At 51.2% G+C, this 11062-nt stretch overlaps 1 protein-coding gene across 1 annotated transcript in view; it reads left to right on the top strand.

The window, feature by feature from the left end:
* Nucleotides 1-3500: 3500 nt before the first annotated feature.
* Nucleotides 3501-11062, top strand: part of LOC135179393 (myosin-3-like) — a 31680-nt gene continuing 24118 nt past the window's right edge. Inside the window, exons 1-10 of the mRNA XM_064151155.1 lie at nt 3501-3572; nt 3643-3695; nt 4201-4412; nt 7160-7303; nt 7387-7543; nt 8814-8841; nt 8923-9031; nt 9565-9657; nt 10288-10351; nt 10442-10540. Coding sequence (XP_064007225.1) covers nt 4209-4412; nt 7160-7303; nt 7387-7543; nt 8814-8841; nt 8923-9031; nt 9565-9657; nt 10288-10351; nt 10442-10540 — 898 coding nt within the window. The 5' untranslated portion in view covers nt 3501-3572; nt 3643-3695; nt 4201-4208. The remainder of the gene's footprint in view (nt 3573-3642; nt 3696-4200; nt 4413-7159; nt 7304-7386; nt 7544-8813; nt 8842-8922; nt 9032-9564; nt 9658-10287; nt 10352-10441; nt 10541-11062) is intronic.

The following is an 11062-nucleotide window of genomic DNA, read 5'->3' as shown; positions in this document are numbered from 1 at the left end:
CATGAAGCTTTGTTGTCTCTATCCACACATCTTGTCAAACAGCCAAGGGCTACAAAGCACAGACAAGGGAAAACACAGCAAGGTCTGGAGCCAGAAGAGTCTAATACATGTCCTCAAGACCAAAGGAAAAATCCACTCAGTCAGGATGTGCAGATTTGCCCACACTCCCCAAGTTGCTCAGCGTTGCTGCCTCAAAGTGTGTCAGGAACAGTTTCATATCCCAGCCCTTGCTCCAGGCTACCTTCTGATGAGGTTTTACATCTTGAAAAATCACAGGGTCGCAGAATTGGTTTTGTTGGAAGAGACCTTTCAGATCGTCCAGTCCAACCCTTAACCCAGCACTGACAAGTCACCACTAAACCCTGGCCCTCAGCACCACATCTACCTGGCTTCAAAACCCCTCCAGGGATGGGGACTCCACCACTGCCCTGGGCTGCCTGTTCAGGCCTTGACAACCCTTGGAGCAAGTCCAGAAGAGGCCGTGAAGATGCTCAGAGGGCTGGAGCAGCTCTGCTATGAGGACAGGCTATGAGAGCTGGGACCCTGCAGCCTGGAGAGGAGAAGGCTTCGAGGAGACCTTAGAGTGGCCTTTCAGTATCTGAAGGGGGCTACAGGAGGGCTGGGGAGTGACTATTGACAAGGTCTTGTAATGACAGGACGAGGAGGAATGGGTTTGAACTGGCAGAGGGGAGATTGGAACTGGATGTTAGGAAGAAGTTCTTTGCAGTGAGGGTGGTGAGACACTGGCACAGGTTGCTCAGGGAGGTTGTGGATCACAGAATTACAGGATGTGATCTTTGATCTTTGGTCATATTCTGTGGTGCCATGATCCACAACCTCCCTGGAGGTGTTCAAGGCCAGGTTGGATGAGGCCTTGAGCAACCTGTTCTAGTGGGAGGGTTCTGTGGTGGGGGGTTGGAACTGGATAAGCTTTGAGGTCCCTTCCAACCTAAACCATTCTAGGATTCTGTGATTGGGTCCAGTGTCTGCTGGTGCTGCACCTGCAGGTGCCCATGGCTAGCAGGGTCACAGCAGAGGCTACCTATGGGTCCTTGCTCCTTGCCAGTGTTTTTCCTGTCCTCTGCTCCCAGCTGGGGGGCTGGGACCAGGGAGAGCAAACAAAGCGAGTGGCTCTGGCTGCCTGCTCTGAGCCCACAGCTGCTGGGGCAGCAGCGCCTAGGCTGCTGGCCTGTGGGCATGGCTGGGTGCAGGAAAGGCTCCAGCTGAGCCACAGGGAGAGTTCAGGACAAAGGTCCTGGCTGCTAATTGCTCTGCTGTGTCTGGGCTTTGTGCAGTCTCTCAGTCCACCCACTGTGCCCAGTTCAAAGGGCCGATCACAGGGGCTGCTTGCTAAAAAAAGCCTTCCCTCATCCTGCAGGCTTAGGGGGATTCTAGGAAGTCATGGTTCATGAGCTGTCCATTTTTAGTGACCTTAAATGAAATTAAGGGTGACAGGGAACGTGTTTGTTGAAACACTAGTGACAATGACACTCCTGCAAGGCCATGGGGCCAGCTTTCCCTGGGCAAACACCAGCAGTGCAGGAGTGGTGTCTGAAAGGTGGCATCCCCCATGCTACAGAAGCAGCTGCAGGAGCCCCCAATGTGCTCCAGCTGGGTGTGGTGCTTGGGATGGTGGCAGGAGCTCTTTGGGGTAGGCTTCTGGCCTCTCACCAGGCTTTGTTCTTCACACAAGGCTTTGTTCTGGTGGGGGAAAGCTGGCACAGCCTTGACTGAATGTCTGTTGCCCAAAAGGGCAAACAGGTGATAGTGAACAGAAGACAACTAAAATAGGCAGGATGGTTCAGGGTGGGGAAGACTCATGCACCAGGACCTACCTCTATCTATGCAGGCACCAATGCTCCCATTGCTCCTGCCATGTCCTCTCCTCCCCTGCTCTGCCAGCTGAGCTCCATTTGGAGCCATTCCCTGTCTGCTCTGTGCCAGCCAAAGAGAGCACTGAGGCCTGGAACACCCACCCTGGCCTGAAGGAGTTTCTTACCCCCCTTAAAAGAGTTCATGAGTTAGCTTTGCAAGAGTTAGTGAGGGTTTGTCTCACTGAAAATGCACAGTTGAGAAGGCAGGTTGCTATGCCAGGCAGAGTGACCCAGCAGAAGCTTGTCTGTGCTGCTGCTGGCCACAGTGCTTTGCCCTGACCTCAGAGAGCTCAGCTCTGGGCCCTGCCTACCCCCAGCCTCTCGTGCACAGCTGGATGATTTCACTACAGTCTCTTTTTTCTCCATGCTGATTCCCACTGGTTCCCTGTGCTCTTCAGGGCACACAATGTCAGCTGAAGCAGACTTGGTGATGGTCCTGGAAGCCTATGGCCCGTCCTTGCTCTGGGGCAGAGAGAGGGATGTCTGAGCCTCTGCTGCCCATGCTTTTCTGCCAGTCCTCAGTGTGTGCTGGCCAAGCAAGAGCTGCAGAGGTGCAGTGTGTCCTTGCACAACCTGCTTCTCCTCCTTTCCCTGGCGTGGTGAGACCTGCAGCCCCGGCGTACACATGCCGGTGGTGCTCTGGGTCACGAGTGCTCAGGATGGAGCAGAGCTGCACTGTCCTAGCTGGCATCCAAAGGTGGCTAGTGCCCAGCATTTTGGTTGCTACCATGTCTTCTTACCAATGTCCTTCTGACCTGGGAACTGTAGTCAGTTGTGTCTGAGAACCTGACAGCCTGGTGTTACGTGGCTGCTGCAGCTCCTTTTGGCAGCAAGGGTAGTCAGTGTCCTAGGCAGCCAAAGCAGTATTTGAAGCTACATTTCTGAGGCTTGAGATTAATGAAATGTCCATCCCTGGCTAGATCTGGGTGTTGTTATTTCTGATTAGCTTCTGTTTTGCCATGGTTTGTCACATCAGACTTCAGTCATAACCTCTCTGCCCACCCTCCCTGACCCATGCAGTGATGGGAGGCCAGGAGACTTGGCATAGCTGATCCTGTATGAATCCTCATCACCTTTTTTCCCTTCTCGTGGCCCTGCCCTCCACCCACAGATAGCTGCTTTGCATTCCCTTGCCACTGTGCATCCCTGCCCAGGCATCCTGTGAGCAGCAGTACTGGGCAGGTCTCCTTGACATAGAGGTGAGAGCAGGCATGAGTGAAGTGCCAATTATGGTCTCAGCTGGCAGAAGGCCACGTTCCCAGCAGAAGAAATACTCACAACAAAGAGTCTACAAAGGACAGTAAGGTCCCAGAGTTACTAAAATTGGAAAAAAGAGCAGCCCCTCTCTTTACCTACTGTATATGGCAGAAAATGAACCTGACATGGTGAGCAGGCAGCAGCATTGATCCCTTCCCTCCAAATATAGGGAAGGGGCCGAGCCAAGGGATTGGGCTGAGCCTATAAAAGCTGTCAGGGAGAAAGCTCTTGGTGGTGGCTCCTGATGCCCTTGCTGTGCTCATGGCCACACCGTGACTGAGGAGTTGGAGGGCTCTTACCACAGGTGCTGTTTCTCGTGCTTGGAGCTTCACAAGGTTGTAGCACTGCGGTGCTGAGGTTCCTTGTTGGGCTGCTCCTTGGATAGAGCAGGACTGGTGCCTGTGGTACTTCACTGGTCCTCAGCTGGAGTGATTGCTTATGGTAAGTGAGAGGTATTGGGTCTGGGGAGGCTGTAGCTTAGAGTCTGATCTTCCACTCGTTCTCTTTTCAGACATCAGAGATGTCAGCCTGTTCCTGCCTTCTCTCTGTCAACTGATTGGTAAGGTGAGAGTTTAAGGCATGAAAGCCAACAGCTTGCCCAAACTGGATGTTCTCTTGCACTCAGTATGGGCAGTTCTCCCCACTGCAGGAGCTACTCTAATGGTCTTTGGCACATGTCCCTTCCTACTGGCTTTGGCTGCCCACTAGAGCACTAGGACAGGGTCCATGTTACAAGGGAGTGAGGGAATCATAAATGGAAAACTGTAAGGAAAACAGGCTTCAGTCTTACAAAGGGCTATGTGAACCCTTCAGAGACCCCTCCACACTTTGCCACACTTCCCTAGAAAAGCCTTCTGCTCCTTCAGGCAGCAGTCTCCTTTCCTTGAGGCAGTGAAGGGTGGCTGCTCTTCATCATTGCTCTTGTACATTCCAGACTGGAATGTCAGATATCTCCCTTCAGATCACAGCAAACATCCCAGAGCTTGTGAGGGCTGATGGATGTTCTGATCCACTCTGCCTGACTCTGAGACCTGACACAGGGACCACCACAGCAGGGTCTGTCTTTCAGCTTCAGCCATGAGCAGAGACAGTGGCATGGAGGTGTTTGGTGAGGCTGCACCGTACCTGCGCAGACCAGAGAAGGAAAGAATAGAAGCCCAGAACCAGCCATTTGATGCCAAAACCTTCTGCTTTGTGGCTGACCCCGAGGTGGAGTACACCAAAGGGAAGATCAAGGCTGCACAGGATGGGAAGATAACTGTTGAGACAGAGGATGGCAGGGTAAGTGCATGCCTCCTGGTTGTTCTTCCTGCCCTACTGATGGTTTTTGGGTGTCTGCTGGGGAGTGCAAGGGACATAGAAAGCACCAGACTGGCTCAGGCAACTCACTTGCCTTGCCCAGCCTTGCCCTGACTGGAACCAGTGCAGCCTCCAGAGGAAAGTTGCTCTAGATGCTGGGATGAAGGTATCCATTGAATAGTCCTTCTTGGTTTAGCCTTTAGTGATCAGTCAGTGCTCTGAAGCAGGCTGGGTTGTCGCTTGCCAGTCTGCTGCTTTTAACCCTTTCTCCTCTAACACTGCCGTGACCGCTGACAAATTCCTTCCTTTACTGGTGACAGACCAGGCAGCCTCTGAAGTCCCCTCTGTGTGTGAAGTTGTCACATCAGTGTCACTGACTGCAAGCAGGTTTCTAGAGGAGCCTCCAAGGTGTTAATCTTGCAAAAAGGCTGAAATGTCTTAGCAGCTCTGTCCTGATAACTTGTGTAAGAAGAGCTGCAGCAGCCCCAAGAACCTCCTCAGCCAGCATCTTGGCAGTGGCTGCCACAAGATTTCTAAGGAAACAAACAAAGAGTGAAGCTGTCGTCCCTGGGCCCACCCCCAGCTTCCAGCAGTCACAGGGACCTGAGTGCACAGCGCCTGCAGCAGGGTGATGTGTATAAGGTCCTGCTCTCCTGGAGACTGGCTTTGCTATATCCAGTTTTGCTTTTCACCTCTGTGCGAAAGATTTCCACCATTTAAAATGGGAGTATGTGTAAAGTGCTTCCTTTTCTCTGCAGTATGCAGCCTCATCATTTCAGCTTACTGCTTTCATAAGGAGACAGTAATTCTTCTTTGCTATGACCATGGCTCTTTCTGCTGTCCATGACTTTGCAGGCTCTAAAAGTGTCTCCTTCCCAGTCAAGTTCTGCTTTTCTCACAGAAGAGGTGCTTCATACCTGTGGCCATTTTTGTTTCTCTGGAGCATTTCTAGGACAATTTTACCCTTTCTAAGAGCTGCAGTCAGGAACAAAGATGTGGTGAGCTGACAGCACATCCTATGTAACAATCTCTCATTTTCTCCCTTTCTTTTCTGATAATTCCTTATACTTTAGAGCTTCCTGTTCTGAGCACTGAGCTGACATTAGGTTAGAAACCTCTGAAGTGACTCGCAGGTGTCACGGAATGATAGAATGTTTTGGGTTGGAAGGGACCTTAAAAGATCATCCTGTTCCAACCCTCCTGCCATGGGCAGGGACTCCTCTCACTAGACTGAACACTTTGAACACGTGCCAATTGGAGCCTCCACAGCTTCTGTGGGCAACCTGTTCCAGTGCCTCACCACCCTCACAGGAAAGAATTTCCTCCTAATGTATAATCTAAATTGAGCATCTCCTGGTTTGAAGCCATTGTCCCTCATCTCGTCACTCCATGTCTTCATAAAATGTCCCTCTCCAGCTCTCCTGTAGTCTCCTGCAGATACTGGAAAGCTGTTCTAAGGCCTCCCTGGAGCCTTCTCTTCTGCAGGCTAAACAGCCCCAACTGTCATATCCCATGAGGAGCACTGTGTGAGTGACCTCTTGTAAATGGAGACTTTCTCCTTGGATGTTTGGATGCTTTATAAGGTACTTAGGGACACATCACAAAGCTGCTTTGGAAAGTTGTGCCTGTAATTCTTGCTTTCTCAGGAGAAGCCAAAGTTCATTCCAGAAGTCAGGATTTGAGCTTGGAAATGCTGTTGATGATGATTACAGTAACCCTGTTTCACTTAGACTGCATTTAGGCTGGAGACAAGGAAGAAATTCTTTAGAGTGAGGATGGGGAGACACTGACACAGGTTGCCCAGGGAGGCTGTGGATGTCCCCTCCCTGGAGGTGTTTAAGGCCAGGCTGAATGAGGCTTTGAGCAGCTTGGGCTAGTGGGAGGTATCCCTGCCCATGGCAGGGAGGGGGTTGGAACTGGATGATCTTTAAGGTTCCATCCAACTCAAACCATTCTATGAGTCTATGATTTCCTCCATTGGACTGGAGTAGTCATCTTGGACCTGTCCGTGGGACCAGCAGTTACAGCATAAAAGCAATAGCTGAGACCAATGGGAAGAGTAATCTGGAGAAGAGACAACAGGGTTTTCAAGCTCCTTCATGTCTGAGTGTGGCCAGGATGAGCTGCTGCCCTCTGTGTCTATCTGCTCTGCTGCACATCTGCCCCCCACATCCACAGGTCCCTGCGGTATGGCGGGATGGGCACCCGCAGCATGAGCCCAGCAGGCAGGGATGTTTGGTGGAACCAGAGCCATTCTTTAATCAGCCATGGCAGCAGGCAGGGGTGAAACAAATCTGTTGCAAGGAAAGATTGATGAACCTAATGCTGTTGGTGTCCTGTCTCCAGTACTGCCCAATCTGAATCTTGGAGCCTGAAAGGCAGCCAGGGCCAGCAGCTGTGCCCCTGACTACTGCAGCTGTGAACAGCAGACATCGGAGGCTCATAAGCAGCAGTAATGTGTAGAAAGGTCTGGTCCAGCACCTGTGAGGCTGTAGCTATTCCAGGGCAGTACATTTACATCCTGTTAATTTGCCTGTGCTGTGGAATTCCTGACTGCAGCAGTGCCTGCTCTGTATATCCCTGCCTGGTTGTGCACAGCTGATTCGAGCAAAGCCATGACTCAGAGCAGCCTGTCAGAGGTCCTTGCTGCCCTGCATCTCTGTGGGTACACGTGGAAGGAGCAGACAGAGTTGCTGAGTCAAGGTTAACTCTTCCTTTCTGGATCACAGACAGTTGCTGTGAAGCCTGCTGATGTGTATGCCATGAACCCACCTAAGTTTGACAGAATTGAGGATGTGGCCATGCTGACTCACCTGCATGAACCTGCTGTCCTCTACAACCTCAAGGACCGCTACAGCTCCTGGTTGATCTATGTAAGTTCCTTCCCCTGGCAAAGGAGAAAATCCAGCTGCCTGGAGATGGACTTCAGTGCCTCTTCTGTCTCCCTTGCCCACAGACCTACTCGGGTCTCTTCTGTGTCACTGTCAACCCCTACAAGTGGCTGCCGGTGTACAACCCGGAGGTGGTGTTGGCCTACCGAGGCAAGAAGCGCCAGGAGGCTCCTCCACACATCTTCTCTATCTCTGACAACGCCTATCAGTTCATGCTGACTGGTGAGCTTTTCTGTAGTGACCAGACTCACAAGACAAAGCACCTGTGCCAGACATCCTGCCTTGTACGGTTGTATCAGCAGAAGTATGAACAGGATGAGTAGGGAGGTGATTGTCGCCCTGTGCTGGGCATTGATGAGGCCACCAGGCTCAGTTTTGGGCACCTCAGTAGAAGAAAAACTTTGATGGGCTGGAGTGGGTGCAGAGAAGAGCAATTAAGCTGGTGAAGGGTCTGGAGAATGGCTCTGATGGCAGCTGAGGGAAGAGGAGGCTGAGAGGAGACCTCATCACTCTCTACATCTACCTGAATGAACAGTAGAGAGAGGTTGGTGCTAGTCTCTCCTCACAGTTATTTAGTGATAGAGCAAGAGGGAATGGCTGCACTAGGGGAGGTTTAGGCTGGACATTACAAAAAGGTTTTTTACTGAAACAGTCATTAAGGATTGGAGCAGGCTGCCCAGGGAGGTGGTGAGGTTGGCATCCCTGGAGGAGTTTAAAGGTCCTTTAGATGTGGTAATTAGTGATATGGTAGAGTGGCGAACTGGGTAGAGTGGTGTTAATGGTTGCAGCTGATGATTTCAAGGGTCTTTTCCAACCTGAAGGATTCTATGGCAAAGGCCATTCTCTATCTGCCATAGGGTCACTTGCCCTTGCCACCTCTTACAGCATGCTGACCCAGTTCCTTGTTCTATGTCATGCTGCAGGTTATCTGTTTGGGCTCCCAGCTCTGTGGAATCAGATGTGCTTGTTTTATCCCTAGGTGATGTAAAACCAGCTCCAGACAGTTTTCCCTGTCTCCTGAGTTAGACATTTTATTTCTCAAGTGTTCTGCACTGTGTCTGTGTCTCTGCTCTAAGTACTGAGCTAAGCACCTTGACAGAAGCTGCTGCACAAGGCAGTTGCATTTGGGTAGGACACATTCTCCGGGGTGTCTCTGCTCAGCACACCAGCAGGTAGCTGGCAGAGTGGAAGAAATATTTTCACCAAAATACATAGGTTTAGTTTGCATCAAGTCCTGCCCTGCAGTAATACAAGTAAAGAATGGGAAAAACAGAAGGAAAAAGGAGAGCACAGGATGGAGCAAAGGTGGAGGAGAGGAGACAGAAAGTAGAGCATGGGGAGGGGCAGAGAGGAGGGAAAGGAAACCATTCCTCTTTTCAGTTTTGCTTGTAGAGGTTTTGCTTCATGCCCTTTGCTGGGCGCTAGGTGACAGGCTGAGAACCAGCACGGTGCCTGCAGCCTCTCTGACTGCAGGTCTCTTTCCCTTTGGCAGATCGTGAAAATCAGTCCATCCTCATCACGTGAGTACCTCTGTCACTGTGACCTTTGTCTCCAGCAACGTGAGGGCAGATAACTCTTCACTCCACACTTTGCTTTGGCAGCGGAGAATCCGGTGCAGGCAAGACTGTGAACACCAAGAAGGTCATCCAGTACTTTGCAACAATTGCAGCCAGTGGGGACCTGGCCAAGAAGAGGAAGTCCTGGATGAAGGTGTGATGAAGAAAGGCTTGGCAGAGGGGCAGTTCAGTGTTGTCAGCTTGGGGCTGCAGACAGTGCTACTGACAACCATTTAGTTCTAATCATGAAATAGCTTTCATTAGCTGCAGCCACCCTCACAAAAAGCAGTAAGCCTGGGTGCTGGTGAGGAGCTAGAACCACAACAGATACAAGCAACCAGAACTACCTCTCACTGTCAGGTGTTGCCTCACCTGAATTGAGATCAGGTCTTGGTGACTGGTGTCTGGGAAGCATCAGAGGCTCCAGTTTCTTTGCAGCCCAGTCTGTCCCTGTGGCTGGGAGATGAGAGCTGTGACCATGGGAGAAAGACTAAGAGAGAAGTGAATGAGTTCAAGCTGTGCAGAGTGCTGCTGCTTGGTGTTGCAGTCAAGAAGACTGCAGTAGTGGTGCCCAGCTCTAGTGAAGGGCACCTTGCTGCAGATGCAGCCTGCTGTCTGCAGTGTAGGCACTTTTCCCTATCACAGAGCCCTTGGTGTTTTTCAATAATTATCCCACTCTTCCTGCAGGGCACTCTTGAGGATCAAATCATCAGTGCCAACCCACTGCTGGAGGCCTTTGGCAATGCCAAGACTGTGAGGAACGACAACTCCTCACGCTTTGTGAGTTGTGTTTGTCTCTGCCCTCTTGCATTTCCAATCCTGTTTGCCTGCTTGTTACCTACAGCTCTGGCCTGGGAGAAATGTTCTTTCTGACAAATTTCCTGGTTGGCTGTCAGATGCCAGTGTGTTTATGGCTGCTTCATAGAGTCACAGAATGGGCTGGGCTGGAAGGGGCCTCCAAAGCTCATCCAGTCCAACCCCCTCTGCATTCAGCAGGGACATCCTCCACTAGGTCAGGTTGCCCAGAGCCCTGTTGAGCCTCACCTTGAAAATCTCCAGGGGTGGGGCCTCAACTACTTCCCTGGGCAACCTGTTGCAGTGTTCTACCTACCCTTGTGGTGCAGAACTTGTTCCTAACATCCAGCCTAGATCTGCTCTGCTCTAGTTTGAAGCCACTGCTCCTTGGCCTGTCACTGCAGGCCATTGCAAACAGTCCCTCTGCAGCCTTCATGTAGGCCCCCTCATAACTGTGTGGGCTGAACCAAACTCTCCACCTTGATTAATCTTAGCCTGTCTAAGATAATTCAGACTGATTTGGAGCAGCTGTCATTGAGATTCAGGAGACAAAAGCACTACAATGTGCTGTCCTGGGAGTGCTGCACTGATCACTACCTTCTGTCTGCTTGTCAGGGTAAATTCATTCGTATTCATTTTGGTACCTCTGGAAAACTGGCTTCTGGTGACATTGAGACCTGTGAGTACCTGGGGAGCTGGGGGGTGGGATACTGCTTTACCCTGAAGTAAAGAGGAGCCTGAAAAACTGCTGAGTGCATCCACCTTACAGACTTGTTGGAAAAGTCAAGAGTCACTTTCCAGCTGAAAGCTGAGAGAAGCTACCACATCTTCTACCAGATCCTCTCCAATAAGAAGCCTGAGCTGCTTGGTAAGGACAGCCATCACCTGGTGACATTTTGCAGCACATCCATCAGGGGAAATTTTTCCTAGGCATGCCAGCTCCAGGAGGGAGGGCACAGTGGCACCTGCTGGCCTAGAACCATATGGCACATCACCCAGCTCCCTTCTGACAGATGGCCCAGGATGTGCAGAGCACCCAAGCTTCCAGCATGTGCTCACTTTTGCCATCCCGTTCCATTACCCAGCGTGACTGGGTTGCAAGGCTGGACACAGCACTTCTGTCTCTGTGTAGTGGTGTCCTACTGGGGGTTACTCCACTCCCAGTTTATATTCCCTGGTCAGGTGTGATGCAAACTGTGTGCAGGTGAGCTGCAAGGGTGGCTGATTTACTCTGCCTTACCCCTTGCTGTTCTTTGCTGCTGTGGAAACTCCAACTTCAATGGGCTAGATCAAATAGAAAGGTGAGAACCCCCCTGGGTGCAGGGTGGGCAGATATCCTGATTTAAAAACATCTCTCTGAACTCTTTATCCTGTGGACAAAACTTCATCC

This window comes from Pogoniulus pusillus, chromosome 11, assembly GCF_015220805.1.
Source record: "Pogoniulus pusillus isolate bPogPus1 chromosome 11, bPogPus1.pri, whole genome shotgun sequence".
Classification (NCBI taxonomy): Eukaryota; Metazoa; Chordata; class Aves; order Piciformes; family Lybiidae; genus Pogoniulus; species Pogoniulus pusillus.
Note: the sequence above shows the minus strand (reverse complement) of the source record. Positions and strands in the feature narration are given on the sequence as shown.